This window comes from Scyliorhinus canicula, chromosome 9, assembly GCF_902713615.1.
Source record: "Scyliorhinus canicula chromosome 9, sScyCan1.1, whole genome shotgun sequence".
In the NCBI taxonomy this organism is placed as follows: domain Eukaryota; kingdom Metazoa; phylum Chordata; class Chondrichthyes; order Carcharhiniformes; family Scyliorhinidae; genus Scyliorhinus; species Scyliorhinus canicula.
The window spans coordinates 29315411-29342756 of record NC_052154.1 but is presented as its reverse complement, the minus strand read 5'-3'; the positions used below and the strand labels follow the sequence as shown (position 1 = coordinate 29342756).

Here is a 27346-nt window from a genome sequence, read left to right as displayed (position 1 = left end):
TATGGAAACACACAGTTACTACTCTTGGCGGCTCACTGTCCTTTGGGTCAGGCCTCCACGAGCGATGAGCTCGATCCAGTTCATATCAGGACGGATTGTCGTCCTCCCCCAATTGCTTTGCCAACATCGTGGAAAAATACTCCGTCGGCCTCGGGTCTTCCACCCCTTCGGGCAGACCCACAATCCTCCGAATTTGTCGCCTGGATCCGTTTTCCAGTTCTTCCATTTTGACTCACAGACCCTTGTTGGTCTCTACCACCGTCCGCAACTCTTTCCCCATCGAGGTGAGTTGGTCACTGTGCTGCGATAATGCCTCTTCCATTTCCTTCAGTGTCTCACCTTGCTCTCGCACCTCTGCCGCTGTGTTTGATACCGCCGCCCTCACCGGGGCAATCGCCTCCTCCATCAGCACTTTCAATACCGCCCCATCTCCTTCTTCATCGCTTTCATATGTTTTGTGAACTGCTTTTCAAGTTCCGCAGCCATCACCGTGGTCATTTCTTCTGCTGTGAGCGCTGTGGCCTCCCTTGGTGCTCCAGCCTCTGCTTTCCTTACAGTTCCTGTGCTGACTTTTCCACTCAATGGCGGACTTTGTTAACCCCCTTTTACATGGCCGCTTTTCTCCCAAACTTGGACATTTCTCCTCCCTGTGTCTTGTTACAGCCTTTTCAGCCTCCGTTGCCCCCGGATCCGGGCGTTAAAACTGCAAAATTTCTATTCCTGAGCGGGAGTCCTCCAGTGTGCGGCTACCTCCCGCCCGCCGTCACCGGAAGTCCCGACAAACCGACTTTGATCAAAGTATTACCATGGAGTTAATCGATTTGTACTGTTCAATTGTGGAGTCACATCTAACGTTAAACATGTTCTGAATTTTGCAAACATGGGCTTGTTGAGTATCATCAGTACTCTGCCTATTGCGAGCAGTCAATGGGCCCTGACAGTCATTGGGCCTATGTACGGGCATTGAAAGCCGTATACCACATTATGCTTTTGTGTGATAGGCAGAATGTTTTCTTTGGCATGATGGCATCCTATTAGTGGTGAATACCATTTGTTTGCTACTGCAGAGTAGTAGAGTGATGCAGCTAGTTTCATCTGTTACACAACCTTTTGGGGTAATTTGAGGTCGACTGGGCACTTTTCAGATCCAAATATGGTTGCCTGAGGCACGATATACCGCAGACATTGTTATTTCTGCATCTGTCTTGACAAGTGTGAGACAAAAAGCTTTGATGGCATGCCTTTTTTCAGTGATTGTATAAATTCCAGTCAAATCCTGCAGGTGAGGTCTGCAGGTAAGACTAAAACAACGCAGTTTCAAGTCTCCACACCCCAGCATACTCCTGGCAAATGTCCAAGCGATCGAGAACAACCTGGACGAGCTTAACGCTGGACTTACCTTTCAGGGGGAAGTAAGAGACTGCTGTGTGCTCTGTTTCACAGAGACATGGCTCACCCGTGCCATATCGGAGTGTGCCATACAACCTTAAGGCTTCTCAATACACCAGAATAACCGCACGGCGCCATTAGGCAAAGCAAAGGTTGGAGGGGTTTACCTGCTCATCAACTCTTCCTGGTGCTTGGACTGGGCGACCCTGGCGACCTGCTGTTCCTTGGACCACAGCGGTCTACATCCCACCCCAGACGGAAGACGCTGGATGTACACAGGTACACAGATATAAATAACAATGAAACAGAATACCCGGAGGCCTTGTTCATCGTGGCCGGGGACTTCATCCAGGCCAACCTCAAGTCTACTGCCAAAATTCCACCAACATATCTCCTGTCCCACCAAGGGCACCAACACTCGACCACTGCTACACAAAAATCAAGGGTGCCTACCTATCCATCCCCCGACTGCACTTCTGAAACTCGATCATAAGACGGTGCTCCTTCTCCCGGCATACAAGCAGAAACATAAGAGGGAGAATCTGGTTAAGGCCGTGCAGTGTTGGTCGGAGGCAACAGAAGAGCTCCTACGTGACTGCTTGGAGTCAGTGGACTGGTCCATATTTAAGAACTCCATGTATGCCACCACGATCACAAACTTTATCAGCAAATGTGTAGAAGGCTGCGTACCAAAGAAAGTAGTGCGTACATTCCCCAACCGGAAACCATGGCTTAATCAGTAGAATGACTTCTCTACTGAAGGTCAGATCTGAGGTGTTCAAGTCAGACGACCCCGACCTGTCCAAGAAATCCAGGTACGACCTCTGCAAAGTCATCAGGGATGCCAAGAGACAATATCGGACCAAGCTAGAGTCACAGACTAACGCAGCACACCCTTCCCCAATGAACTCGATGCATTCTATGCTTGGTTCAGGCAGGAAACCATCAGTCCGCTGTCAACGGCCCCAGCAGACTCGGAGACACCCATACCCACTGTCACAGCTTCTGAAGTCAGATCTGCCTTCTTGGAAGTGGACCCTCGGAAAGCGACTGGTCCTGACGGGGTCCCTGGTCGTGCAATCAGATCCTGCGCGGACCAGCTGGCAGATGTGTTCGCGGACGTCTTTAACCTCTCCCTACTCTGTTCCGAGGTCCTCACCTTCTTCAAGATGACCACCATCATACCAGTGCCAAAGAAGAACCAGGCAACATGCCTCAATGGCTATCGTCCGGTAGCCTTGACATCGATCATTATGAAGTGCTTTGAGAAGTTGGTCATGAGGCACATCAATTCCATACTCCCAGAATGCCTCGACCCACTGCAATTTGCATACCGCTACAACCGGTCCACAGCAGACGCCATTTCCCTGGCCTTACACTCGTCCCTGGAGCATCTCGACAACATGGACTCCTACGTCAGACTCCTGTTCATTGACTACAGCTCTGCCTTCAACACCATAATCCCAGCCAAGCTCAGATCAAAGCTCCACAACCTAGGACTTGGCTCCCACGACCAAGAAAGCACAACAGTGCCTATACTTTCTCAGGAAACTAAGGCAATTTGGCATGTCTGCATCGACACTTACCAACTTTTACAGATGCACCATAGAACGCATCCTATCTGGCTGCATCACAGCCTGGTATGGCAACTGCTCGGCCCAAGACCGTAAGAAACTGCAGAGTCATGAACACAGCACAGTCCATCACACGAACCCGCCTCCCATCCATTGACTCTGACTACACCTCCCGCTGCCTTGGGGAAGCAGGCAGCATAATCAATGACCCCTCCCACCCGACTTATTCACTCTTCCAACTTCTTCATCGGGCAAGGAAACACAAAAGTATGAGAACACGCACTAACAGATTCAAAAACAGCTTCTTTCCTGCTGTTACCAGACTCCCATATGACCCTCATAGACTGATCTGATCTCTTCACGCATCTTCTCTACTGAGTAGTACTACACTCCTGTATGCTTCACCCGATGCCTGTGTCTATGTATTTACTTTGTGTATTTATGTTTTCCCTATGTGTTTTTTTCATGTATGGAATGATCTGCCTGAAATGTATGCAGAACAATACTTTTCACTGTACCTCGGTACACGTGACAATAAACAAATCCAATCCGATCCAAACAACAGTTTATATTTGTACGTACCTTTTAATGTAATTATATGTCCCAAGGTGCTGCACAGGAACCTTACAAAACAATAAAATGACACCTAACCACACCAGGAGATATTAGTCAGGTGACCAAAAGCTTAGTCAAAGTGATCGATTTTAAGGAGTATCTTAAAGGAGGAATGTGAAGTAGAGAGGTTTAGGGATGAATTCCAGAGTTCAGGGCTGAGGCAACTGAAGGCATGGGCACCAATATGGGAATCCGTTAAAACCAGGGACGCACGAAAGGCCAAGAAATAAATGAATTCCGATATCTCTGAGGGATGTGGAGCTGGACCAACTTGGATTTATTTTTGATGCAAACAAAAATATAGCTAAACTAACCAACTCTATTTATGGAAGGGGACACTAATCTTGCATTAAATGTTCTACTTTAATACTCAATTCTAGGGATCGCTATCTGAAAGATTGACTGCATTAAGTGCTTGTTTGACTTTCAGAATTCTATAATTTACAATTAAATGACTAGTTATTAAGTTACTATTGTTAAACAGAAGTTGTTGTTTGCACAGCTAAATGTGGTCTTATTGTTGTAGATACTATCGTACCTCTGGTGCAGAGACGCCTTCACACACAGGTGGTGTTAGCGAAGAATTTAAGGAGCGGCATCGACAAAGAGAGCGGGATCGCCGCGAACACGGAGTTTATGCATCATCAAAGGACAATGACAAGGAAAAGAAAAGGGATCGAAGCAGAGACCGTGACTGTGAGTAAAGAGGGGTCATGATAAAAATATTTTCATTGCCCTTGATATGTCGCTAAAATGGAGCATCAGATTTTCTGTATTTTCTTTAAATGTTACTGTCTCACATTTTGAGGTTCCAGACTATGCTACCACTTAGGGGCTTTATATATTTGAAATGCTACTCTTGAACTAAACTTTGTTCTCAAGAGGTAAAACTCGCAGGGATAGCTATTGGTTAATGTCGGGAATAATGCCAGTGAACCCAATAAGATACCTATGGTAGATACGCATCTGTCGGAGTTTCATTGGACACTGAATTGGAACTGCTTCTAAAAAGTAATTTTAATTTATTTACAATAGGACTGTATAGAATATTGTTTTATTACTGTTTGTATATGTGGAGAGATTTCGGCTTGAGTGAAACAAATCCAAAGTCCAAAAAGGTTGTCATTTGAAAGTAACATTGTTACATATAAAAAATCAATTAGCTTTTCATTGGCTGGCTGCTAATCATTTGCATGACGAATTTACAAAGGGTGTTGTTAATCTGTAATAAAGCTGTTATGTAATTCAATACCACACAGCATGGAGGGAAAATTTTATTTTTGAAATCAAATCTTTGAAAATATTAGTGAGACAGGTTTTGCTTACGGTGGTACGGTGGCTCAGTGGTTAGCACTGCTGCATCACAGCGTAAGGACCTGGGTTTGATTCCAACCTTGGGTGTCTGTGTGGCGTTTGCACGTCCTCCCTGTGTCTGCTTGGGTTTCCTCCGGGTGCTCCGGTTTCCTCCCACAGTCCAAAGATCTGCAAGTTAGGTGGATTGGCCATGCTAAGTTGTCACTGAGTTGAAGGTTATGGGGTTGCAGGGGAGTGAACCTTGGTAGGGTACTCTTACAGAGGGTTGGTGCAGTCTCAATGGGCTGAATGACCTCTTTCTGCACTGTGGGGATTCTATGATTCCAGCCATTCATTACACTTACCTATAGACTTTCCATGAGGCTTGGCAATGATTGTACTGTAAATTAGACCCAAAATGCATGCATCATCTTGGATCAGGGAACACATTTCATTTATTTTGAAACAATTAAAGGTGTATGCAGCTCCACATTAATTAAAGATGATTTTCAGAGTCCCGAGGGGTTGTTTTGCAGTAACCACAGTGTGACTCCAGATCCACAGCAATGTGGTTGACTTTTAACTGCCTCTCAAGGGCAGTTAGGGATGGAGAATAAATGCTGGCCCATCCAACGATGCCCATCGAATAAAAGAAACTGCATCAGGATTGGGCAGTAATTACCACAAATTCTGCTGTAAAAAATGTGTTTTGCACTGGAATGAATACGTATCAGCTTGTTGTGGTGGATTTTGTCTGTGTCTGTGAAGTAAGCACAACAACTTCATGCCATTCAGTGTATTTGAATGGGGAGCTAGACTATAAATGCTGTTTTCTTTGAGAGGCTTTTGGAAGTATGTTATGTTACGGACAACTGGGTTTCCGTGTTTAACTGGCCATGTACCATTTCCAGACATTGCAGTCCAGGTTCCACATAAATAATGGTGAATACTGTTAGCTTCACTGTTATTTCTGCTGCAAAATCTGGTCCAATATTTTTTTGGGACTGTATAGTTCATATATTAAAATATTAAGAGGATAAAATACTTTTCATGGATCATTTGGACTTTTACAGTGCTCCAGCTCAAAGCTTTCTTTGGAATTACATTTTGTTATTTAGCATTTACCCATCTCCTATTCTGCCACATAATTGAAGTATAGTTACATTGCTCATCGATAGCCTTTTACTTTCAAAGATATGGGCAAGGAGAGAGAACAGAACTTAAATTGTCTCAAATATTGATGTAGTAAGCATTCATATCATGTTTTCTAGCAATGATTCATATTTGGAAGTTTATAAACAGCAATACTAGAATTTGGAAGGCTTGTATGTGATTAACTTTCTTTCTCCTTGGCTATCCATTGGCAAAGATTAGTTTATCAAACCGTACTTCTTGATTTAGCTTAGTTTATTTTCTCTTCATTTTGTTGCTTTGCTTTATTTTTTTTGTTTTAAATATTTTTATTCTCCTCCTTTTCACATTTACTCCCACATTTACACCCACCAACAATAAACAATGATCAGTAATGAATATGTCAATCCCCATATCAATAACAACGATCCCATTCTCCCACCAAACTCCAAACATTAGCCCGCATGTTCACATAAACAAATGACAAAAAGGAATCAGGAATCACCCATAGTCACCATTAACACACAGTCCCCCTCCTCCCAACCCTCCCATCCACTCCCCCCAACCCTCCCATCCACCCCCCCCAACTAATTTTCGATGTTATCCAGTTCTTGAAAGTGCACAATGAATAATGTCCATGAATTGTCGAACCCCTCCATCCTTCCCCTCAGTTCAAACTTAACCTTCTCAAGAGTCAAGAATTCCAACAGGTCCCCCCGCCACGCAGGGTGGAGAGGTTGTTCTCCAACCCATCAGGATCAACCTTTACAGTGCTCCAGCTGAGAGCTTTCTTTGGAATTACATTTTGTTATTTAGCATTTACCTGTCTCCTATTCTGCCACATAATTGAAGTATAGTTACCGGTCTCCTATTCTGCCACATAATTGAAGTATAGTTACCCGTCTCCTATTCTGCCACATAATTGAAGTATAGTTACCCGCCTCCTATTCTGCCACATAATTGAAGTGTAGTTACCCGCCTCCTATTCTGCCACATAATTGAAGTATAGTTACCCGTCTCCTATTCTGCCACATAATTAAAGCCCCCCACGTTCTCTCGCAACGTTCTCACACATCTTCTACCCCTTTAAAGAATCGGCTCATCCTCACACCCTTGTGAGGTGTGCTCTGTATACCACCTTCAGCTGTATCAGCCCCAACCTCGCGCACGAGGTGGAGGCATTCACTCTCCGGAGCACCTCACACCAGGAGCCCTCCTCCATACCCTCCCAAATCTTCCTTCCACTTTGTTTTGGTCCCTTCCAGTGGTGCCTTCTCCTCTTCCAAAATAGCTCTATAAACCGCTGACACTACCCCTTCTCCAGTCCTCCTGTCGTCAGCACCTCCTCCAGTAATGTGGAGTCCGGCTCCACCGGGAAACGCTGTATGTCCTTTCTGGCAAAATCTCGAACCTACATGAATCTAAACATTTCCCCTTGCTCCAGCCCTTACTTCGCTTCCAGCTCCTTCAATCCTGCAAACCGACCCCCAGGAAACAAATCTTTTAGTGTCTTAATCCCCTTCATCTCCCATTATTATTAAACTCTCCTCCATTCTGACCCACTGGGAATCAACCCCTCTGATCCAGCTCCGCACCGTCTCCACATTTGCCGCTCGGAATGAATACATCAGGTTCGGAAGACCCAAAACACCCTACCTGCCTGCCCCTCTGTAGAAGCACCTTTCTAACTCTGGCCACCTTCCCTCCCCATATGAACGAGGTAATCATCCCTTCAATCTCTCTGAAAAATGCCTTTGGCAGAAAAATCGGCAGGTATTGGAAAAAACACCAAAATCGCAGCAACATGTTCGTTTTAACCGCCTGTGCCCGACCTGCCAGTGACAGAGGGAGACCATCCCATCTTGCCAGATCAGCTTTCACTCTCCCCACCATGCTTTTTCTTTTTCAATTTGATACTATCTTTAACTTCCTTAGTTAGCCACAAATGGTACGTCCTTCTCCTTGAGTCTTTTTCTCCCTCACCAGAATGTATCTTTATTTGTTCTGAAATGGCTCCTTGCGTGTCCGCCGTTTATACTTGCCTATCTGTTAACCTAATTCCCCAGTTTACTTTAGCCAGCTATGTCTTCACACCTTACCTTATTTAACCTTATCACCTGTTCTTATTTATGTTCAAGCACTAATCTTAAACCCACTTAAAATTCAATCATATTATAATCACTGGTACTGTTATCAAGATCATACATATTTATTTTGATTTGAGATCTCAATTCACCCCTTTTATTGACTATGCTACATGGATGCAGATACAGAGCCTTTAGTTCTGTCAGTTTACTATTTTTGCAACCTCTAGCCTTACCTGCTGGCTCACTCTTAAGTTTGTATGCTCTATGCACAAGAAATTCAGCTTAGGACAACAAATTGCACATAAGACTAAAGAACTGCAGAGCATCTTCAGTGGATCCTGAATTAAGTAGAAATTGTATATACTCTGACAAAAGAATTCTAATGTAGCTTGGTTGGATAGCTATATATTGTAAATTAACTCTTTTCTTTCAATGTATATAATTTGCTTTCATTTTTACAGCTGATCGAGAGTGTAATAGGTCCAGTTCCTCCAGGAGAAAGGACAGAGACACATCAGAGCGAAGTGAAAGAGGGTACAGAGACAATTGCTCAGATCGAAGCAGAAGCAGCAGAAAAGGCGAACCCGGCACTCCCAGGCACAGATTAAAAGGTGAGCCAATTCATCCTGAATAAACAAAATCTTGATAATATCTGCTGCAGAGGCAAATCAGTTTTCAGTCTGATTATAATTGACTGGCTAACCTAGTGACTGGACTTCCACATTCTGTGTAACATGCCTGAAAGAGTTGTAGCATGCCTGAAAGAGTTGGTGAGAAATTAGCAGTGATACATAAAATTACATTAAATATAAAGCACAGAAGCTGACTTTTTGGCCCAGCTAGTGCATACAGGTATTTATGCTCCACTTGAGCCTCATCCCAGCTTTCTTCATCGAGCTGCTTATCTAGCCTCCTCTTAAATTCATCCATCTTTCCCTCATCCACTCAATGTGGTAGTGAATTCCACATTTTCACCTGGATAAAGGTTTTTTTTTCCTGAATTCCCTATTTGATTTCTTAGCGATTACTTTATATCGGTCTCTAGCGTTTCTCATCCTGTCCCAGAGTTTGCAGTCAGTGGTTAAGCAAGGGCCCTTGCCAGTGACTGCGAGATAGGTCTCACTTGGACAAGCAATCTGTCTGGAGAGGATTTCACCTCTATTACCATTCCGTGGTAATGCAGCTGATTGTGGTGTTGGCAGATTGGAGCAGCAGTGATATAATCAGTAATAACTGCTTTCCAAATAAGCTGGTTTCACAAAGCCAAGTCATATTCAGCTCGAAATGTTAACTCTGTTTCTCTCTCCATACATGCTACCAGACCGCCTGAGGTTTTCCAGCACTTTCTCTTTTAGTTTCAGATCTTCAGTATCCCTAGTATTTTGCTTTTATTTTAGTGATATCACTGGACTGTTCAAGCAGCCAGTCAGAGGCACACAAACAAAAAATTAAAAACACTACACTAAAATCACTTCTAAGAAAAATTTACACTCTGCAAATTAAAATTTGCAATGTAGACTTGGAGTGAGGATAGAAGGTAAAATATTTAGAGCATTTAAAAAAAAATTATTTAAATTCTTTTCCAATTAAGGGCCAATTTTGTGTGGTCAATCCACCTACCCTGCACATATTTGGGTTGGGGGGGTGAGACCCATGCAGATACTGGGCGAACGTGCAATCTACACACGGACAGTTACCTGGGGCCGGGATCAAACCCGGGTCTTCGGCGCTAGGAGGCAGCAGTGCAAACCACTGTGCCACCATGCCGCCCTAAATATTCTGAATTTTTTGAATTATTGGTGAAGCAAAAAACATCAAAAATGTAGTTGATCATTTCACAGCACTTCATGATAATATTTTTTTTTCAGGGCCAATCGGCGTTAACAAAATGATACCTGATTGAACAAAGTGTAATGTTTTATGTGTTTGCTAACGAGGCAATGGTTGTGGGGAATTTCCTTACTCACTGATTTCATGATTGCCTGCTCTGTGGTGGGGCTGGGGGACGATGTCCACAGCACAGGCTGTGTTGAAATGCTGAGTGTCAGACCGCAACCTCTGGATTCCTACATTAATCTTTTTGTGCCTAGCATCCTGAAGTTGTGGTCAGTTTCAGAGGAATAATAATAGCGAGCTCTGACAATTCACTGTCAAACACCCCAAATCTGAACTTCTGTATCAAACCTTAAATAATTTTAAAGAGCTCTAATAGATCATCCCTCAACCTTTTCTTTTCAGGAGAACAAAAGACAGCCTATTAATTCTCATGGTTCTGGTATCTGTTAGGACTGTACGGGAATCCCAAACATTTGCAATTTGTAAGATTGTGAGGGAAGACTACTAAACCACAGGAGTGATAACACTGATCATAAGGTACCTTTTATGGTAAAATAAACTTTACTTTAAAACAGAATTAACCATATTATCTACACGGAAATAGCTTTACAATTAATAGTTAAAACAGTTCTTAAATAAAAGGCAAAAACTCATTATCTACACCGTTACTGTGTATTTTAATTAAGCTACCCAATACAGTTCAAATGTCACTTATAAATAAAGTTAACAATCAGGTTTACTTGCTTCCCGAGCAGACATTCGGAGAGAGACCCTTTCAGTAACAACGGAAATCTGTATCCCAAGCATATGGCATTCTCCAGTCTCCTCCCACTAAAAAGTCCCAAGACTCGCTTGGCTAGGACTAAATACAATTCCTCATAAATTATCTACGTCCCAGGGATCCTTCAAAATCAAAACAATGTTCCACTAGCCATCTCTCTGTAAACAATTAAATGGTTAAATCAATCATTGCATTACGTTACGATCCTTTAATCACAGCTTTAGCAGACATATTGCCTGTATGTATTTGAACCCAGGGTTTTAATAACATTATAACAGAATAATTTCCTACATTCATCACATATCCTCGCAAAAATTTGTTTGCACCTACTGTAGGATCTCAATATCGTTTTTACAATCTAATGACAAGTGATCAAAGTACTCCAACCGATTTTTGATATGAGCTTTGCCGATGCAAGCTTTGCCGATACAAGCGTTGTATAACTTCGCAACTTTTCACTTCTAGCTCTCTACAAATACGCCCTATTTTTTTGCTGGTTTGCTTTTGCTTTTTTTTTTCTTTTTTACAAATTTAGTGTGCCCAATTCATTTTGTCCAATTAAGGGGCAATTTAGCCTGGCCAATCCACCTACCCTGCATATCTTTGGGTTATGGGGGCGAAACCCATGCAAACACGGGGAGAATGTGCAAACTCCACATGGACAGTGACCCAGAACCGGGATCGAACCTGGGACCCCGGCGCCGTGAGGCTGCAGGGCTAACCCACTGCGCCACCCTGCTGGTGTTTACAACTTTTTCATGGTCTTGTTAATGGCATTGCTACTTTTAGCAATTTGTGTACTTGTAGTCCCAGATCTAGATGATTAGTTTCTGGGTAATATATGACTTTTTTTTTCTTGCGAAGTGCAAGACTGTAGACTTGTGTTAAAACACATTTTCCAATTATTTGACCATTCATCAAATTTATTAATATCTTGTAACTTATTGCAGTGCCAACTATACCCCCCCCCCCCCCCCCCCCCCCCACAATGAAATTGGTGTCACCTGCAAATTTAGAAATTGTATTATTGATTCAAAATCTAAATTATTAAATAAATTCTGAACAACTACGGTCCCAGTGCTGATCCCAATGGGGCTGATCCCAATGGGACACGTCCATCAATTCCTCAACTGTGAATCCACTGTGGAAGCTGACACTCTACAGGCTATCTCCCAATACCCTGTGGTAGAATCCGTGGATGAATCACCATTAATGGGAGAGCTGCTGCAAAAAACAACAAAACCTGCAGCCCCAATTGTATGCCAGCTAAGGTCTGCAAAACTGGAGAGCCTTTGCTCAGATCAAGTCTCCATCCGCTCATCCTACGGATTTGGAATATTATCCCCCACAAATTTCAGGAATGCGACAAGTATCTTCAGGAAGGGAGATAAATCATACTTTGGAAACTATTGAGGTATTTTTCTCTTGTCCAGAGCAGGGAAAATACTGACACACATTCTCCTGAATCGCTTTCCCCTATGACTAAGGACATCCTTTCAGAGAAACTGTGTGCCTTTAGACATTCCATAGGGACTCTCTTTCATTGTCTTTGTTGCCAGTCAAATCAAAGAAAAATCTCGAGAACAACACCAGGAACCCTTCATTGCATTCAACGACCTGAACAAAAAGCATTGGGAAGCACGGTAGCATTGTGGATAGCACAATTGCTTCACAGCTCCAGGGTTCCAGGTTCGATTCCGGTTTGGGTCACTGTCTGTGCGGAGTCTGCACATCATAGAACATAGAACGATACAGCGCAGTACAGGCCCTTCAGCCCTCGATGTTGCACCGACATGGAAAAAATCTAAAGGCCATCTAACCTACACTATGCCCTTATCATCCATATGCTTATCCAATAAATTTTTAAATGCCCTCAATAGAACATAGAACAGTACAGCACAGAACAGGCCCTTCGGCCCTCGATGTTGTGCCGAGCAATGATCACCCTATTTAAACCCACGTAACCCGTATCCCAACAATCGCCCCATTAACCTTACACTACGGGCAATTTAGCATGGCCAATCCACCTAACCCGCACATCTTTGGACTGTGGGAGGAAACCGGAGCACCCGGAGGAAACCCACGCACACACAGGGAGGACGTGCAGACTCCACACAGACAGTGACCCAGCCGGGAATCGAACCTGGGACCCTGGAGCTGTGAAGCATTGATGCTAACCACCATGCTACCGTAATGTTGGCGTGTTCACTACTGTTGCAGGTAGGGCATTCACCACTCTTTGCGTAAAAAACCCACCTCTGAATTCTGTCCTATATCTATTACCCCTCAATTTAAGGCTATGTCCCCTCGTGCTAGCCACCTCCAACCGCTGGAGAAGGCTCTCGCTGGCCACCCTATCTAACCCTCTGATCATTTTGTATGCCTCTATTAAGCCACCTCTTAACCTTCTTCTCTCTAACAAAAACAACCTCAAGTCCATCAGCCTTTCCTCATAAGATTTTCCCTCCATACCAGGCAACATCCTGGTAAATCTCCTCTGCACCTGTTCCAAAGCTTCCACGTCCTTCCTATAATGAGGCGACCAGAACTGTACGCAATACTCCAAATGCGGCCGTACTAGAGTTTTGTACAACTGCAACATGACTTCATGGCTCCGGAACTCAATCCCTCTACCAATAAAGGCCAACACACCATAGGCCTTCTTCACAACCCTATCAACCTGGGTGGCAACTTTCAGGGATCTATGTACATGGACACCGAGATCCCTCTGCTCATCCACACTACCAAGAATTTTACCATTAGCCAAATATTCCGCATTCCTGTTATTCTTTCCAAAGTGAATCACCTCACACTTCTCCACATTAAACTCCATTTGCCACCTCTCAGCCCAGGTCTGCAGCTTATCTATGTCCCTCTGTAACCTGCAACATCCTTCCGCACTGTCTACAACTCCACCGACTTTAGTGTCGTCTGCAAATTTACTCACCCATCCTTCTGCGCCCTCCTCTAGGTCATTTATAAAAATGACAAACAGCAACGGCCCCAGAACAGATCCTTGTGGTACGCCACTCGTAACTGAACTCCATTCTGAACATTTCCCATCAACTACCACTCTCTGTCTTCTTTCAACTAGCCAATTTCTGATCCACATCTCTAAATCACCCTCAATCCCCAGCCTCCGTATTTTCTGCAATAGCTGACCGTGGGGAACCTTATCAAACACTTTACTGAAATCCATATACACCACATCAACTGCTCTACCCTCGTCTACCAGTTCAGTCACCTTCTCAAAGAACTCGATAAGGTTTGTGAGGCATGACCTACCCTTCACAAAACCATGCTGACTGTCCCTAATCATATTATTCCTATCTAGATGATTATAAATCGTATCTTTTATAATCCTCTCCAAGACTTTACCCACCACAGACGTTAGGCTCACCGGCCTATAGTTACCGGGGTTATCTCTACTCCCCTTCTTGAACAAAGGGACCACATTTGCTATCCTCCAGTCCTCTGGCACTATTCCTGTAGCCAATGATGACCTAAAAATCAAAGCCAAATGCTCAGCAATCTCTGACTTCCCTGGCTTCCCAGAGAATCCTAGGATAAATCCCATCCGGCCCCGGGGAAATATCTATTTTCACCTTGTCCAGAATTGCCAACACTTCTTCCCTACGCACCTCAATGCCATCTATTCTAATAGCCTGGGTCTCAGCATTCTCCTCCACAATATTATCTTTTTCTTGAGTGAATACTGACGAAAAGTATTCATTTAGTATCTCGCTTATCTCCTCAGCCTCCACACACAACTTCCCACCACTGTCCTTGACTGGCCCTACTCTTACCCTAGTCATTCTTTTATTCCTGACATCCTCCCTGTGTGTGCATGGGTTTCCTCCCACAGTCCAAAGATGTGCAGGTTAGGTGGATTGGCCATGATAAATTGCCCTTAGTGTCCAAAATTGCCCTTAGTGTTGGGTGGGGTTACTGGGTTATGGGCATAGCGTGGAGGTGTTGACCTTGGGTGGGGTGCTCTTTCCAAGAGCCGGTGCAGACTCGATGGGCCGAGCGGCCTCTTTCTGCTCTGTAAATTCTATGACTCAGTAAATCATGAGACTATGGATTGTGTTCCAGAAATTTGGATATCTCAGCAACTTCATTGTAGTCATGCAAATGCTTCATGATGATATAACTGCAATTGTCCTAAGTGAGAACTCTGAAAATGTATTTATCAAAGCTGTGTGATGGCCCCCATGCTATTCACAATCTGCTTGATGGTGGCTATTCACCCCATTAAAGTTCAACTACCTTCTGGGGCAGTTAAAAATCGCCGAGCTACAAGACTGTAGACTTGTGTTAAAACAAATTTTACAATTATTTGACCATTCATCAAATTTATTAATATCTTGTAACTTATTGCAGTGCCAACTATCCCCCCCCCACACAATGAAATTGGTGTCACCTGCAAATTTAGAAATTGTATTATTGATTCAAAATCTAAATTATTAAAATAAATTCTGAACAACTACGGTCTCAGTGCTGATCCCAATGGGGCACCCATTTCTGCCTTCTGTCATTCTGAATAGCTATTCTTTACCCCAGCTAACTATCCATTTTGCTACTTGTCACCTGACACTACATGATCTGAGCTTTTTTATTAGTCTATTGTGTGGTATCTGATTGAAGATATTTTGGAAATCTAGATAAATGACATCTTCAATATCACCCTTGTCTATTCTCTCTGTTCAGAATCACAGAATTGTTACAGCACAGAAAAATCTATTTGGCTCATCGTGTCTGCACCGGTTCTCCAAATGAGCATTCTGATTTAGTGTCATTCCCCTGCCTTTTCCCTGTTACCTTGCACATTATTTCTATTCACAGAATAATCTAATCCCCTCTTGAATGCCTTGATTGAACCTGCCTCCACCACATTCCCAGGCAGTGAATTCCAGATCCGAACCACTTTCTCTCAGAAGATTTGCTTCTTTTGCAAATCACTTTAGATCTGTGCCCTCTTATTCACAATACTTTTATGAGTGGGAACAGTTCCACACTATCTACTCTGTCCAACCCCCTCATGATTTTGAACACCTCTATCAAATCTCTTCTAATCTTTCTTCTCTCCAAGGAGAAAAGTACCAACCTTTCCAATCTGGCCTCGTGACCAAAGTTTCATCCCTGGAGCCAATTTTGCAAACCTCTTCTTCACTCTCTCCAATGCATTCATGCCCATCCTATAATGTGACAGCTAGAACTGAACACCGTGATCCAGCTGAGATCTAACTAGTGTCTTGTATAAATTCAGTATAATCTCATTGCTTTTGTATTCTATACCCCTATTAATAAAGCCCAGGATATTGTGTGCTCTATAAGCTGCTCTCCATCTGTCCTGCTACCTTTAGTGATCTGTGCACATATACACCCTACTCCCTCTGCTCCTGCACTCCCTTAAGAATTGTACCCCTTATTTTACATTGTTGGCCTATGTTCTTCCTACTGAAATATACCACCTCTCCGCACTTCTCCACATTGAGCTTCATCTGCCACCTATTTGCCCATTCCATCAACTTGCCGATGTGCTTTTGAAGTTCTACATTGTCCTCCTCACAATTTACAAATCTTCCAAGTTTTGTGCTACTGCAAAGTTTGAAATTGTTCCCTGGACACCAAGATCTAGATTCATTGTGGTGTTAATGTAAGCCTATTTGTGACAATTATAAAGATTATTATTATAAAGACAGATGCAAAGTATTCATTTAATACCTCAGCCATGCTCCTTGCCTCTGTGTGTAAATTCCCTTTTAGGTCCTTAATCGGTCCTACTTTTACTATTTATGTGCCAAAAAAATACGTTGGAATTTTTCTTTATGTTGGCTGCCAGTCTTTTCTCATAATCCCTCTGCTTCTCTACCTCTTTATAGAAGTCAGCAAGATTGGTCAAGCAAGGCTTTTCCTTTTGAAACCCATTCATTATTATATTAGGTCTCTCGATTTTATTTTCTCTTTGGTGTGAATTTCATTGATTTTCCTGCCATCTGTTTTAAAATCACTGATCTATGGATCCCAGGACATATTTTACCTCCTTAGATATGGATATAATGTTCGCTATCCACAGCCCTTTTTCTGTAAGTTTATTAAGGATGCATTACAAAGCCGTAGCTATTCTTTAGCCATTAAAAATTATATGGGTGCAAGTGTTATGGACAGGGGAGATAAACTGAAATCACCAATTCCCTTTTTTCTTCTGTCCGTTATCAGTGCAGTTTAGTTTTGAAAAGACATGCTCTCAAAACTTTGTTTGTGTGTGGCCAACTTATAATAACCATCAGCAGACTTCCATGAACTTAGAGGATTGTTTATTCACTCCCTCCAGGATGTCTAGTGCTATCAATCACACATCACACATTCAGGAAAGATACAATTAAAAAAGGCAGTGCACTTCTAGAAAACAAAGCAGGGGAGAAATTCTCCGACCCCCAGCAGGGTCGGAGAATCGCCTGGGGCCGCCGAAAATCCTGCCCCCGTTGTGGCAGAGATTCTCTGCCACCCGGGAATTGGCGGGGGCGGGAATCTCGCCACTCCAATCGGCGAGGCCCCTGCGGCGATTTTCCGGTCCGCGATGGGCCGAAGTTCCGCCCCTGGGAGGCCTCTCTCGCCGCCGAAGTTTGAACCACCTCTGGTGGCAGCGGGATCGGCGGCGCGACCGGGCCCCCGGGGTCCTTGGGGGGGGGGGGGGGGGGGCGATCGGACCCCGGGGGGTTCCCCCATGGTGGCCAGGCCCGCGATCGGGGCCCCCCCTATCAGAGGGCGGGCCAGTGCCCGGGGAGCACTCTTCCACTTCCGCCGCCGCCATGGCGGAAGTGGAAGAGAAACCCACAGTGCGCATGCGCCGGTGGTGATGTCAGCGGCAGCTGGCTGCTGACGTCACCGCCGGCGCATGCGTGAACCGGCGAAAGCCTTTCGGATAGCCCCGCTGCCGGGCGGCAGGCCTGAAAGGCCACTGGCGCCGGTTTTTGCGCCAGTCGGCATGGTGCCAACCGCTCCGGCGCGCCTAGCCCCCAAAGGTGTGGAGAATTCCGCGCCTTTGGGGAGGCCCGACCCCAGAGTCGTTGGCGCCACTCCCCTACGCCGGGACCCCCCATCCCGCCGGATAGGAGAGAATCCCGCCGCAGGTTAGCAGTTCACATGTCTTTGAAAATCCAGTGAAGGAGGGAGCTTTTCCCTCTAGAATTGCAGTTTAGGTAAATTCAGATGGCTGGGATCAGGTTCGAATTAAACTGCAGGTTTCCTTTGGAGAGAAGACAGTTCAGCAGGAAATGGTGGCTGCTATAACTGGAGGTCCAGTTTCTTTACAGGTGTGCACAGAGCTTTTCAGAAACCAGCTGGAAGAGGCTTTTTAAGGGATTTTCAAGCCTTCCAGTTCTTGAAAGGCAAGATAGTACACCCTTTCTCTACAGGTGTGGTGTTGATGATGTTGGTCTGCAGACTGCCCAGGCCACTTCGGAGCTTAGGAATGAAAGATTATCAGTATCAGAGAACAGTTTTGATCACATGATAGACAATGAAAGGCAAATGGTGGTCTTTCAATACTAAAGAATTAGTTTCAGCCACGTGGTCAAAGATCACTTACATTCAATAGAAGGTAAACAGTGGTTTTTCATACTTTGCTTTTGAATAGCTGATTTTGACAGCTTTTCTTTGTTACCTCGTAAATCTAGAGTCTCTGTTTTGAAGCCAACTTGGACAATAGCAGGTGTGAAATTCCAGAGGAGTGCTATTTAAGCATTAACATTTTAGGGGGAGACTCCTGCCCTTTATAATTCATTTCGGAACATTCGGTCAACTTGTTAGTCTGTTGAAGTTGCAGATGGCCACCTGACTCCCTTGGCAGCCATCTTAGCAGCTCAAGGTCCATTTTAAAAGCAATAACGTTTTTTTAAAATTGTAATATCGTCATATTACAGCATGGTAGCATGGTGGTTAGCATAAATGCTTCACAGCTCCAGGGTCCCAGGTTCGATTCCCGGCTGGGTCACTGTCTGTGTGGAGTCTGCACGTCTTCCCCGTGTGTGCATGGGTTTCCTCCGGGTGCTCCGGTTTCCTCCCACAGTCCAAAGGTGTGCGGGTTAGGTGGATTGGCCATGAAAAAAAAATTGCCCGTAGTGTCCTAAAAAAAAGTAAGGTTAGGGGGGGGGGGGGTTGTTGGGTTACGGGTATAGGGTGGATACGTGGGTTTGAGTAGGGTGATCATTGCTCGGCACAACATCGAGGGCCGAAGGGCCTGTTCTGTGCTGTACTGTTCTATGTTCTATATCTGTACTGGCATTACACAGGTTTTTTGCCCTTTGAGTTTGGTTAGTTTATTTAAGGAAAGTGTAAAAATATGAAGCATGTTCCACATCTACTCATAATGTAGGCCATGGCCAGGCCAGGGAACAAATTATTTGGACATAAACCATTCTATGGAGCAGTATTCAGCATAGGAATGTGCGTGTGTTGGGGGTGGGGAGCTGGTGTTGGAGATTGCTGGAAAATAATGAGAAAGAAAGACTGGGGCCTTATTTTTTTTTGTATCACATTTGAAATCACCTTGTTTTATAGATGCTCTTACTCCTTCTCGATCTAGCTGGGATGATGATGACAGTGGAATTGGAAGCCAGTATTCTCATCGATCTCAGTGGGAGTCTCCATCTCCTACTCCCTCACAAAGGGATGCAGATAAGAGTGAAAGAAGTTATCGCTCTTCAGGCCGTGACACTGAGAGACGTGATAAGGAAAGGTAAGTGAAAAATGAATATGTAACTGAAAATATGAGTTCTGTATAAAAATAGATGAATAGAATAGTACAGTTGTGCCATCTTTCCCAACTAACTTAGAGAGATCCTTTGAGTTCAAGAAAAACTTGTGAAGGTCTGTAGTATTGACAAAGCTTCTGGTGCACCCAGTGACCATGGCAATGATTATAGACTAAAACTCTAAAACTTTCCACTTGGGGCAGGATATAAATTTTCAAGAGCCAGAAATGTAAACACTTTGATTGTTAAATGAATCAATTCAACATGTGTTCCCATGGTGGCTGAACCGGTAGTTGAGGCACATAAACCAGGTAGGTCCCAGGTCTGTATTCCAAACTCTGCAGAATTAGTTAATTTTGGATAAAATCTAATGGATTCTCCCTTTGATGCTTTGATTCATGAGTGTGCAACAAGAGAAAAATAATGGTTTGTGATCCAGGTTGATGTCATCTCGTGTGACATCAGGGCCAAGTCTCGATTTGTATGGCAAATGTTGTACATGAAGTCAGTGTAGGAGGGATCGCTTTGCGCTGAGCGTGCTATTTACCGTCTCTAGAATATAGACGAGGATTCTTTTCACCTGGCTACAGTTAAAGAACTGATAGAAGGAATGATGAATAATGAGCACCGAGTGAGGCACTGGAGAGTGAATATGGAATTACAGGAGAGTCTTAAAGGTGGAATAGGATGAAGTTGGGGAGAAAGAAGAAAATATACATCATTGAGTCCCTTTGGTTTAAGCAATCAATCAGTTTATTCTCAATATAATGTATCCATGTGGTTTTTGCTTTATTTAATTCCAGTTCAAGTATTTAGCAAGAGTTTTTTTTCTACCATTTTGTGAACCTATAAAATAGGAAATTTCAGGAAGAAACATGTCTGACTGTTAGTTGATAATGCTGTAGTTATTCTCCTATTCAATGATGTATTGATCTAGCTCTAAATCTGAATATGACCAGTCTCTCGATGAAGTATTGCAGTCTATTTGATCCTGAGACACGGAAATTGGCATAGATCATGTTACCTGTGATGGTTTAAATTCTTCATGCCTAAAGGATATGTTTCATTGATTGTTCTGAGATTTTAGTTGTCATTATCTCTTGTACTTTAAGTAGGATTTTCTTTCTTAAGATCTAGAAGGAACCATTACGAAGAGGACACACCCCTGCCAACACCATCATACAAATACAATGAGTGGGCGGATGACAGAAGGCATTTGGGGGCAACACCTCGACTTTCGAAAGGCAAAGGTATATGTTTTGTTCTGAATTTTTCTCTCCTAAAATACATCTTTGAAATAAAATTCTTAATATTACACTCAAATGCAGATTTGTTGTAAACCATCTCCAGTGATCAGTGACTTCATCTTAACAGCATAGTGACTTGCAGCTGACTATTCATTATGGAGGTTAGATTTCCATACGTTCATACAGAGTGAACGGAGAATTAGCCCAGTATACTGTTTAATTTAGAAATACTTCTGAATTGGTAATCGGAAGATTTGAGTATCAAATGATACAAAGTTTGTGTAAAGAATGCATGGAAAATGGAGTTGTAGATGAAATTTTAAGATATAAAATGTGTGACATGCTCCTAAAGCAGAAGTCTCAAGTATAATGCATAGCTATAATTTTAATGTTGTAACAGTGATCATTTTGCTGTATTTGACTCACATGTTGTCATCTCCAACCTATTCAGGGAGAAGGGAGGAAGGTAAAGATGGCATTTATTTTGAGAATGAAGATGAGCAAAGACAATGGGAGGAAGATCAAAGGGTAAGGTGCTTTCCAAAATTTTAAATTACTGTTGGAAAAATAATTTAACATTTTTGTTTATCATTTGAAAAATGCACCATTAAAAAAAAAAGTTGCTAGCATTTGAATTCATACTTTTATCTGATGTATGATGGAAAATATGCTTTATATATAAATTGTTTCTGCACAGTAAGAAAGGAACCCTATATCATATATTTCAAAGCATTATAACATCGCTCTGAAATGCTACAGAGTACCTGTATGAAATAACTTCAATAATGTGATTGTTGGTGCACTGTGAACTGGAGAAAGGCCAAACTTAAATTTATATAATGTCCTCAGTGTGTTCTAAAGCTCTTCATGATCGTTCAAGTATCACCACTGTTGTGATGTAGACAAATGTGGCAGCAATATGTGAAACTCAGATCCCAAAACAGCAGTGAAATAAATGACCAGATTGATCCTCTATCAACGTCACAGGAACTGTGTTGACCAGGATACCAAACAGTGTTGGAATCTTTTATGTCTGCCTGAAAGATAGATTGGGCCTTGGTTTAATGTCTTGTCAGAAAGACAATGGAGCACTCTCGTAGTGCACTCAGCTGTTAGCATAATTGGTGTCAAACCATTGGAGCCAATTAGACCAAGACGGCTTTCACTGCATTCAGGATGGGGTGAATTGATGATTTGGCTAATTCAATGTTTTTGACCACGGTCAAATTGCCAAAATACCCTTCACGCACAGGATTGTGTGTCATTCTTCTGAAGGATGACAGTGCCATCCGTCAACGCTGACAAGAACACGTCCATCAATTCCTCAACTGTGAATCCACTGTGGAAGCTGACACTCTACAGGCTATCTCCCAATACCCTGTGGTAGAATCCGTGGATGAATCACCATTAATGGGAGAGCTGCTGCAAAAAACAACAAAACCTGCAGCCCCAATGGTATGCCAGCTAAGGTCTGCAAAACTGGGGAGCCTTTGCTCAGATCAAGTCTCCATCTGCTCATCCTACGGATTTGGAATATTATCCCCCACAAATTTCAGGAATGCGACAAGTATCTTCAGGAAGGGAGATAAATCATACTTTGGAAACTATTGAGGTATTTTTCTCTTGTCCAGAGCAGGGAAAATACTGACACACATTCTCCTGAATCGCTTTCCCCTATGACTAAGGACATCCTTCAGAGAAACAGTGTGCCTTTAGACATTCCATAGGGACTCTCTGTCATTATCTTTGTTGCCAGTCAAATCCAAGAAAAATCTCGAACACCAGGAACCCTTCATTGCATTCAACGACCTGAACAAAAAGCATTGGGAAGCACGGTAGCATTGTGGATAGCACAATTGCTTCACAGCTCCAGGGTTCCAGGTTCGATTCCGGTTTGGGTCACTGTCTGTGCGGAGTCTGCACATCCTCCCCGTGTGTGCGTGGGTTTCCTCCCACAGTCCAAAGATGTGCAGGTTAGGTGGATTGGCCATGATAAATTGCCCTTGGTGTCCAAAATTGCCCTTAGTGTTGGGTGGGGTTACTGGGTGCATAGCGTGGAGGTGTTGACCTTGGGTGGGGTGCTCTTTCCAAGAGCCAGTGCAGACTCGATGGGCCGAGCGGCCTCCTTCTGTTCTGTAAATTCTATGACTCAGTAAATCATGAGACTCTATGGATTGTGTTGCAGAAATTTGGATATCTCAGCAACTTCATTGTAGTCATGGTGATATAACTGCAACTGTCCTAAGTGAGAACTCTGAAAATGTATTTATCAAAGCTGTGTGATGGCCCCCATGCTATTCACAATCTGCTTGATGGTGGCTATTCACCCCATTAAAGTTCAACTACCTTCTGGGGCAGTTAAATATCGCCGAGCTGGGAAACTCTTTAACTCAGTTGACTCTGCCAAAGCTAAACTGACCACCATAGACATTCATGGTCAATAGCTTGTGGGTGACTGCAGTATTGTTGCTTACTCTGCAGCAGATTTCAAGCCACCCTCAATCTCTTCAAATCTGCATACAAGAAACTCTGCTTGTCCTTATTGACCCAGACCTAGTCAGTCAAATATTCCACCTCCCATATGTATTGAAGGAGAGACTCTGGAATATGTTGAGCACTTTCCATAACTTGGCAAACACTTGCCTCAAAAGGCCGGTATTGAGGAGTTCCAACACTGGATCAGCTAAACCTTTTACGGCAGTGAGTGTTTGACAGCAAAGATCTCTACAATTTAACAGAACTCCTGGTGTAGAGAACAGTTGTCGTTACTGCACTCCTGTACTGCAGTGAGGCCTGGACAGTGTATCACTGGCACATCAGCGTGCTAGAGAAATTTTGCCAGCAGTGCCTCCGCTGCATCCTCTGGATTCAATGGAAGGTCTGTCAAAGAAATGCTTGGAAATCCTCTTGAAGCCAGCTCCACAAACATCAAACAGAACTCCTGCAAAATCAACTAAGATGGACTGGATGCTAGCTGAAAAGTGTCTCCCCACCAGGCCCTGTTTTCTCAACTCTCAAATGGCCAGCATTCTGGGGAGGGCAAAGAAAATGCTACAAAGACACTCTGAAGCTCTCCTTGAAGCCAGACGTCCGTGACATTAATATAAATTGGATGAGCTTGATATCAATTGGATGAGCTTGGTACTAATTATTCAAAATGGCAACAACTTGTCCATCAAGCTGCACCATGCTTTGAGTCCAAATGCCTTATTGATGAGGCAGAGCAGCAGCTGAGAAGAAAGAAAATTACCTTGTGGGATATCCTGTCCCATGTGCCCAAAGATGTGTAGGTTGACAATTGGCCTGTTTAGTCACATGAAGCCCACGACAGAAACTAGTGACACTGAGTAGAAGTCATCCCTGAATTGAGGGACAGTCGCTGCCAGCAACAATCTGAATTAATGCTGGTCCACTCGCCAAGTCTAAAATATTAATCAATAAATCATGTTTAAATGAGGTGTGACTTATTAAAGGTGAATGAATGCTTTCCTTGTGTCGTTTGTTCCTGTTCTGTTATGTGTCCATGTGTAGAAAGTTTCTTGTCCAGATTTAACACAAACTCTAACACTCACCTGTGTAAGTGATGTGCCAGTGTTATCCTTTCGAATTGAATTCAATAATTTGTCATATCATCAGGGTAGATCTCAAATACAACCCTGACATATCTTATCTGCGGGGATGTGTTTTAGGCTGCTCAAGTGCATTGTTTTGCAGCTGATTTCAGAAGAATATTGTCTGAAAAGATGTCCACTGTTGTGATTCAAGCTCATTGAATATTTCCTGCACCAAGAGTTAGTTTGCTTCTGCAGGAATGCCCTGACTCTGTGAAACAAAATGCATGCTTATTATTTAAATTAATCTCGGGTAGTGTGCCTGAGTGAACAATTAATCTTTCTTTTACCATTATCGGAGAAGGTGTAGGAATTACTCTTGTTTCTCACATTAATTTAAACTATTGAACATGTTTACTCACGGATAGAGGTATTTACAGAAATAGCACTATAAATAATTTATCGAATTGCATCAGCAATTTGGAGGGACAACAGATGGATTAGTCAGATGGGAACCATGTTTAAAGATCAACAAAGGGTTACAAAAAAGTAATAAAAAGAGCAACGGTAAATTATGAACGAAAACTAGTGCAAAATATAAAGAAAGATAGCAAAATCTGCTTGAAGTACGTAAAAGGGAAGAGAGTAGCTGAAGTAAATGTTAGTCCCTTGGAGGTTCAGACCGGGCAGTTAATAGGGAACGCAGAAATGGCAGAGATGCTAAATCAATATTTTACCTCAGTTTTCACGGTGGAGGACACTAGTACCATCCCAATAGTAACTGGTAATAAAAAGGGAGGTGCTTAGAATAATCATCATCAACAGGGACAAAGAACTGAACAAACTATTGGGATTGAAGGCAGGCAAGTCCCCAGGCCTGACATCCTCGGGTATTAAAGGAAGTGGCAGCAGGGATAGTGAATCCATATAATATTGTTAGGACCCTGGGAAGCTGCGGGGATCAGAGGGATCTTGTTGGTGCATGTACATCGGTCCCTTAAGGTAGCAGAGCAGGTGGATACAGTGGTTAAGAAGGCATATGGTATAGTTGCCTTTATTAGCCGAGGCATAGAGTTTAAAAACAGGGAGATTATGCTGGAACTGTACAAAATGTTGGCTAGGCCACAGCTAGAGTATTGTGTGCAGTTGTGGAATCCACATTATCATAGAATCATAGAATTTACAGTGCAGAAGGAGGCTATTCGGCCCATCGCGTCTGCACCAGCTCTTGGAAAGAGCACCCTACCCAAGCCCACACCTCACCCTATCCCATAACTCAGTAGCCACACTCATCCAACACTAAGGGCAATTTTGGACACTAAGGGCAATTTAGCATGGCCAATCCACCTACCTGCACACCTTTGGACTGTGAGAGGAAACCGGAGCCGAAGGAAACCCACACACATGGGGAGAATGTGCAGATGCCACACACTGACCCAGCCTGGAATTGAACCTGGAACCCTGGAGCTGTGAAGCAATTGTGCTGACCACTGTGCTGCCCTATCAGAGGATGTGATAGCACTTGAAATGGTGCAGAGGAGATTTACCAGGATGCAGTGTAGGAATTGTATGTTGCCTGGGCTGGAGAGTTACGGCTATGAAGTGATATTGGATAGACTGGGGCTGTTTTCCTTGGAGCAGAGAAGACTGAGGGGGGGACAAGCTTGAGATGTATAAAATTGAGGGACATAGATCGAGTGGACAGGAAGAAACCTTTACCCTTGGTAGAGGCACCAATGGCCAGGGGGGATAGATTTAAGGTGAGGGGCAGGAGGTTTAGAGGGATTGTGAGGAAAAGCTTTTTCACCCAGAGTGTGGTGAGAGTCTGGAACTCACTACCTGAAAGGGTGGTGGAGGCAGAGACCCTCATACATTTAAGAGGTATTTAGATGTGTACTTGCAATGGCAAGGCATAGAAGGCTATGAGCCAAGTGCTGAAAAATGGGATCAGCATAGTTAGGTGGTTATTTATAACCGGCACAAGTGTAATGGGCTGAAGGGCCTTTTCCGTGCTGTAGACCTCTATAACTCCAATTTTCCAAAATTCTCTGGATGTGGGAAAGGTTTCAGTGGATTGGGAAAATGCTAATGTAATGCCCTTATTCAAAAGGGCGGTTAGCAGAAAGTAGGAAGATAGTTGAACATCTGTCATTGTGAAATTGTTGGAATCCTTTAATATGGAAGAAATAACAGGACATTTGGAAAGTCAAAATGCAATCCATCAAAGTCAGCATGATTTTATGAAGGGTAAATCATGTTGCAAATTTGGTAGAGTTCCTCAAAGATGAAACAAGCCGAGTGGTAATGGGGATCTTGTAGATGTAGTATATCAGGACTTCCAGAAGGCATTTGATAAGGGGTGATGCACAAAAGGCTAATACACAAAGTAAGACCACATGGGGTTAGGGGTAATTTATTAGCTTGGATGGAAGACTTGCTAACTGACAGAAGGCAGAGAGTTGGGATAGATGGGTCTTTTCCTGGTTGGCAAGATGTGGGGTGCCACAGGGTTCAGTCCTCGGGGCCCTAACAGTTTACAATATATATTAATGACTTGGGTGCAGGGATAGAAGGTACTCCAACAAAATTGCAGATGTATTAAAACAGGTGGGTTAGTAAGTTGCAATGAGGAAATAAGAAATTTACAAATTTGCAGCTTAGATGGTTAGATAGGTTAGAATTTGGTACTCTAAATTTATTTTCAAACAGGCATATGGGATACTTGCCTTTATTAGCCGAGGCAGAGAATAAAAGAGCAAGGAGGTAATGGTGGAGCTGTAGTAGATGCTGGTTACGCCGCAGTTGGAGTACCGTTGCAGTTCTGGTCAAAACACTATCGAGGTAGGAGGTGATTGCACTAGAGAGGGTGCAGAGGAGGTTCACCAGGATGTTGCCTGGGCTTGAGTATTTCAGCCATCGAGAGAGGCTGAATAGTCTGGGATTGTTTTCCTTAGAGTAGAGAAGGCTGAGGGGGGCCTCACCGAGGTGTCTAAATTGAGGTTTGTAGATAGAGTGGATAGGAAGAAACGTTCCCCTTAGTAGAGGGGTCAATAACCAGGGGCATTGATTTGAGGGACGAGCAG

The 27346-nt window shown here is 43.4% G+C and overlaps 1 protein-coding gene across 2 annotated transcripts in view; it reads left to right on the top strand.

The window, feature by feature from the left end:
• dhx38 (DEAH (Asp-Glu-Ala-His) box polypeptide 38) overlaps positions 1-27346 on the top strand; it is a 182998-nt gene that overhangs the window by 7474 nt on the left and 148178 nt on the right. For both annotated transcript variants that reach the window (XM_038806383.1, XM_038806384.1), the window contains exons 3-7: positions 4105-4274; positions 8551-8700; positions 19272-19449; positions 20597-20715; positions 21164-21240. In XM_038806383.1, coding sequence (XP_038662311.1) covers positions 4105-4274; positions 8551-8700; positions 19272-19449; positions 20597-20715; positions 21164-21240 — 694 coding nt within the window. The remainder of the gene's footprint in view (positions 1-4104; positions 4275-8550; positions 8701-19271; positions 19450-20596; positions 20716-21163; positions 21241-27346) is intronic.